At 33.5% G+C, this 5,670-nt stretch overlaps 2 protein-coding genes across 2 annotated transcripts; both read right to left on the reverse strand.

Moving 5' to 3' along the window:
- Nucleotides 1-236: 236 nt before the first annotated feature.
- Nucleotides 237-2,535, reverse strand: LOC119681187 (GPI mannosyltransferase 4-like). Its single transcript, XM_038094300.1, has 2 exons — nucleotides 2,286-2,535; nucleotides 237-2,231 (listed from the first exon to the last, which is right to left on the reverse strand). The coding sequence occupies exons 1-2, from the start codon at nucleotides 2,527-2,529 to the stop codon at nucleotides 307-309; spliced, it is 2,169 nt and encodes a 722-aa protein (XP_037950228.1). The 5' UTR covers nucleotides 2,530-2,535; the 3' UTR covers nucleotides 237-306.
- Nucleotides 2,536-2,851: 316 nt separating this feature from the next.
- LOC119681188 (threonylcarbamoyladenosine tRNA methylthiotransferase-like) lies at nucleotides 2,852-4,637 on the reverse strand. Its single transcript, XM_038094301.1, has one exon. It carries the CDS (start codon nucleotides 4,487-4,489, stop codon nucleotides 2,858-2,860), a length of 1,632 nt encoding a protein of 543 aa, XP_037950229.1. The 5' UTR covers nucleotides 4,490-4,637; the 3' UTR covers nucleotides 2,852-2,857.
- Between the last annotated feature and the right edge of the window lie 1,033 nt (nucleotides 4,638-5,670).

Genomic DNA, 5,670 nt, shown 5'->3' on the forward strand with positions numbered 1-5,670 from the left:
ACTTTTGATTTTAATATTTAGACTACATCTACTTTTTTATGGCATCCACTTAGATCACTGATTTTATAACCAATCTGCTGACCAAATCCTGACAATGTAACAACTTTGACCTTTTGTCAAAACAGCACACAAATTAAGTAAGTTCATAAGCAAATAGCAATATTTGTTTTTTAATAGTTTTGGATTGAAAATATTTTTAAATGGAATGTGACTTATATAACTTAATATACAATAAATTAGTCTTTGGAATTTAATATAAAATTTGACTAGATAAAAATGATTAATTAAAAATAATCTTTTAGCAATTTATTTGCTGGACCTTGTTATTGTTCCCCTCTTATAAACATTCAATGGTGAACGACTCTTGAGTTTGATCTCATATAACGCCAAACCAAACTGATGTATAAATGATGAAAATTGATGTGTTACATAGTCGAAACTCAATGAAGGTTCTGGCTCTATAGAGCATGTACCTTTTAGATCATCCTGCGACCATTCAGGTGGATCTACATCACAAATATGACGTCCAAATATACTTGGAAAGGCTTCAGTTGATAAATGTGGATAGAAAATTCGTTGCAGTTCGAAGTGTAAATAACTTGAATTAGATTTGTCCACGACATAGGCAAAATCATCACTCAAAGATGTTGGAATGGCAAGAAAAAGGCGATAATTTATTTGCTTTGAGTTGCGCTTAAATTCACAATTTGATAGCGAAAGTTTAATCTTGCGTAATAGTTTCTCCAAATTAAGACTACCATATTCGTATAAATAAAAATCTTTGCTGCGACGATAACGTCGTCCAGTATTGCGATCGAAGAGTAAAGTACGCGAGCTGGGTATATTAACAAATGACAGTGGCATATCATACATATGCGATGTGATTAGGTGTAAGTGTTCACCACTTGGCTTGAATTGCATTGCATGCTCAAAATGTTGTGCCAATGGAAAAACGCCAGCCTGATGTATGAAACCAAAGAATACAGTGAGCGCTATATTAAAAATATACCAAGTCTTAAGCAAATATTTTGCGGATGCCTGCGTGCAAAGCACTCTATTATAAAATTGGCGTAATATCCAATGCTCTTCCTTGAACGGATAAGTTATACAAAACCCAGTTAATAACTTTGTTGCATGTAATAAGACAATCGGGAATGTTAAGGGTATAAGAAAACGTGCCTCTTGATGGTTGATTAGTAAAAGGAAAAATAATGGCACAAATATAGCGCCCAACATCAGACCCACAATACTCTGTGCACGTGGTAAACCTTGGTATTCAGCTTTGAAAAATCTTATCATGGTGTGTGCAAATGAAATTAAAGCAATTATACCAAGAACATTGTATAGTAGAGGCGTATTTACCAAAAGATGCGTATATTTAGGATGTAAGCCATGTTCTGCTGTTTTACTAGGATCCAAATTGTACTTTATAAAATTCCATGGTGTAAAGACAAAATTATTGATGCCAATATCAAATATTTGTAGTTCACCAGCAGTTAGGTACTTGTAATAAATGGAATCGAAAAATATAAATACCAAAATCGTTGGTAATGCACTAACACAAAATAATAATATACGAAGATTAAAATCTGTAAATGTTATCGTTTTAGTGCCCATGCCACGCAGTAACCAATAAAAGACCATTGGTGCACCGAACAGCAAAAATGTTGGACGGTTGAAAACTCCTACAACGCATATCGTAGATAGTAGCAGCATATATTTATAATTATGTGTGGGAAGTGTGGTTTTAAGTTTCCAAATTCTTACTTTCTCACCAATGGAAACAGCATTTATGTAACGTTCTTCCAAATACTCCTTTTTGTATACAATAGTATTTGTTGTTATCATACTATCCGCTACCAATGCCAAAAGTAATGAACACAGCATCATTTCGATAGTGTTCGAAAATGTGCGTGTACCAAACACAAGCATCACCCACGAGCTACCCAATGCTAAGAGACGGATTTCACAGCGCAAACCATACAAACGGCACACATGGTAAAGGCTCCAATCGTTTATGAAAGATAAGCAACACATTATAAGGCGTGGAAAGACGAGATATATGTAGCTATGTAGTAACTTAATATGAGTAGCATTTTGTAAAACAGTAGCGATGAATTCGTAAAAACTCCAAGGTACACGTAAAAGTAGAAAAGGCAATGTAATACTACGTACTGGTAGGGTGTTATTAAACTCCCAAGTGCGTGTGTGCTCCAGTTGAAAGTGATCACCTAAATTGTAATTTTCTTAATGTTCGCATTTTATTGATATTTATATTTACAAACCTGCTATCACCTCGACGGATTGAAAAAATTCATCAGGATGCACATAGCCCAGTTGTGGTATAAAAACTAATACGAAACGTAGCACAGCAAAGAACAAATATGTGTACCAGTTTTCATCAGCGTTCCGATGACGACTCCAGAATTGATTGATTTGATTGGTTATTCTTGCTCTTGCAGATGTGTGTTTAATTTTTGAATGCTTTTTGATTTCATCGTTTTTTTGTTTTTCAGTGTGTAATTTCATTGTAAAAAAACTAACAAGTATAATAAATAATATTTATAACACTCTTAACAACTTAAAACTAAATAAAAACCTACTTTGTTCGAATTTTACAAGAAACTGAATCAAACGTCATTTTTATCAGCTGTTGACTGTTTTGAATTCACAATAAACTGTTCTCGGTGCTTTTGTTGCAAATGTTCTCAAAATAAAACTGTTCTCAGTTTGTGGGTCTTTGTGTGAGTACAAATGCCAGTATTTGGTAAAATTTAAAAAACTTCTTGCTGCACTAAAAGCGTCGTTAAAAATTATGAAACAAACTTTTTAAAATAAGACACACCTTGAATCACAGTTAAATAAATTTTATTATAATTTGTAGAATAAAAGCAACAAAACCAGCAATAAGCGCCATACCCAAATAACGATTAAATGTGCGATTTCCAATCGTACCCGGTTTACTTTCGATTTTTTTACTACACCGCGTCCAATCGTTTTCTTCATCCAGTATTTCCGCACACATGCTAAACTTGGTGGTTTTGGTTATACGTACACGTACTGCTGTTCCTAATAAATTCTCTCGCATCGGCAATAACACCTGCTCATACATTTTGTTGTGCCCAACATAATGTTGCTTATCATGTGAAATTTCTGTTACTAGAACAGTGTAGACCTGTCCCTCTCGACCAGCATACGGTTCATAACTGTTGAATAGCTCCGTAAGTCGTTTGGTGCGTTTCTTTACTAAATTCGCTGGTATACGCTGCATTTTGGCTGCAGGTGTGCCTGGTCTGGGAAAGAACTGATTTATAAACAAACTCGGAAATTTGTAATGTTCACATAAAGTAATTGTTTCCTCAAAATCACCATCAGTTTCAGTAGGAAATCCGCATATAATATCTGTAGCAATGGTGACACCAGGTACACGTTCACGTAAGAAATCCACAACATGTTCAAAATCCTTACGACAATATTCGCGTTTCATTTCTCCCAGTACACTATCGCTGCCACTTTGCACAGGCACATGTAGAAAAGCATAGACACGTGGATGTTGTAGCACTTTTGCAACTTCCTCTAAATGTTCTAATATATATGGTGGATTGGTCATACCAACACGTAACATGCAATGTTCAGGTATCACTTCTACTAACTGCCATAATAGCTCAGGTAACGAAGTACCAATATCGCGACCATATGCACCTGTATCTTCCGATGTCAACCATATTTCACAACAGCCTTCAGCAAATGCCTGTTTAGCACGATCTACTATCTCTTCAGGTGAGTAACTAGCCAAATCGCCACGTGCATGTTTGGTCTTGCAGTAGGTACACTGATTCAGGCAACCAGTATTTATAGCTATTATCTCAATTAATGGATTCTTACGTACTTTTGGTAATGCTAAACGTGCGCCAGCTAAACGCTTGCCATCAACTTTTTTATTTTGCAGCAAACGCACACTGTGTCCTTTAAGTGTTTCTTCGACAACCTCTACAACGCGATCTATTTGTTGTACTCCAATTACGGACAGTCCACGCAAATAATCTGATTTAGGTGCACCTTGAGGAACACAACCAGCTACCACAACATGTTTGCCTTTGTTCATACCCGATTCAATTTCATTTCGAAATGTATCTTCCGATGGATTTTTCACAGTACAACTGTTAAGCAACCAGAGGTCAGCATTTTCTTTACTATCAGTAAGTTTATAGCCATAGGATGCTAATTGACCTGCCATATATTCTGAATCTGAATTATTGTGCGCGCAACCCCATGTTTTCACAAAGATTGTTTGAGTACCGGGTATGACACTTTCATATATTGTCTTTTCTGGATATGACTCCGGCTTTGTGTCTGACTCGACGGTTATGCGTTTTTTGGCTCGAACAGTCACACTTTTTTTATTCTGATAACGTTCCTTTGGTTTTATATCATCTGAAGATATTAAATCCTCAATATCGTCAATAAATTCACCTGGTAAATTTATCATTTTAAATATTCTTATTTAAATATAATTTACCATGTGCAGCTGCACTACGTCTACTATATTTATACAAGTAGAGTTGCCAATACACAAAAAAAAATTGCTATCAGCTGTTGGACTATTTTTGAACAATTGACGAGTTAATTTCAATATATCAAAAAGAATTTGAAAAATATTAAAATTTTAAATTTAAATTGTATTAATTTACATGCTTTTGTGTTTTCTAAATACAAAATGTATATTTATTTATTGAAATGAATAAAGCGCAAAATAAAATAAAACAACAAATTAAAATCAAATTTATTATCAAATATCAGAAATAGTTATTCATACTAACGTTATGAAAAGCTATTCCATAACAAGCTTTTTTGTTTATTGGATTCACTCGAGAATTGTAGTTGTAATTTCAGTTGTCAAAAATTTTGAAACTGACATCTGAAATCAAAAAGTAAAAATATCTGTTCATACACACATTTAAAATATGTTAAAATCTTATTTTTGACATGTATTTTTTGTTGCGTTGTGCACAATATGATATACAACAATTCTTAACACTAAAAATTAATTAATTTAAATAAAAGGAAACAAAATGAATATTAGAATGGCAATGGTTAGCATATTTATTTTGTATATTTGAATTTTTTTTATTTATTAATGTATTTCAACTTATTAGTAAATGAAATGCTTATATAATTTTTACGGATAACTGATTTTGCAGTGAACATTCACAATAGACTGATTTTTGAATTCACCTGCACTAAAACTTAAAACCTTACTCAGAGTAAGTTACTCTCAATATTTTAAGAGCAAAGTTGTTGTTTCATATGTTTTCTTTCGTAGAGCATGATATAGACGGTGCTACATGTCTGCACACCAAGTATTCAGACGAGGTGTGACCTCTGCTATACACTTTGAAAAAAGATGTGATTTAACCGCATATATGTCATGCTTAAGTTGCGAGTATTTGTTTGTTATTTTGAAATGACGACTATTGTAATTTGACTGTCAGATTTGTATAAAACTTTTATTCATTCCTCAAAACCATTCACAGTAGCATAAATTTGTATACCACAAGTTAAAACCAATTTGATTTTGTAGAATTTACAATTCAACTATGTGTTAAGCTGTCAAAATTCCTATACAAATCTTTCTGTTTTGAACTTATTTTGCTGTCGAAATCAAGAATA

Source organism: Teleopsis dalmanni, chromosome 2 (assembly GCF_002237135.1).
Source record: "Teleopsis dalmanni isolate 2A chromosome 2, ASM223713v2, whole genome shotgun sequence".
Lineage (NCBI taxonomy): Eukaryota > Metazoa > Arthropoda > Insecta > Diptera > Diopsidae > Teleopsis > Teleopsis dalmanni.

What these genes read in the sequence shown, in the direction of transcription:
- LOC119681187 (XM_038094300.1), bottom strand. Translation starts at nt 2,529, where the DNA reads ATGAAATTACACACTGAAAAACAAAAAAACGATGAAATCAAAAAGCAT. An exon ending in ATCCGTCGAGGTGATAGCAG is followed by an intron (nt 2,232 to 2,285) that starts GTTTGTAAATAT and finishes ATTACAATTTAG; the next exon opens with GTGATCACTTTCAACTGGAG.
- LOC119681188 (XM_038094301.1), bottom strand. Translation starts at nt 4,489, where the DNA reads ATGATAAATTTACCAGGTGAATTTATTGACGATATTGAGGATTTAATA.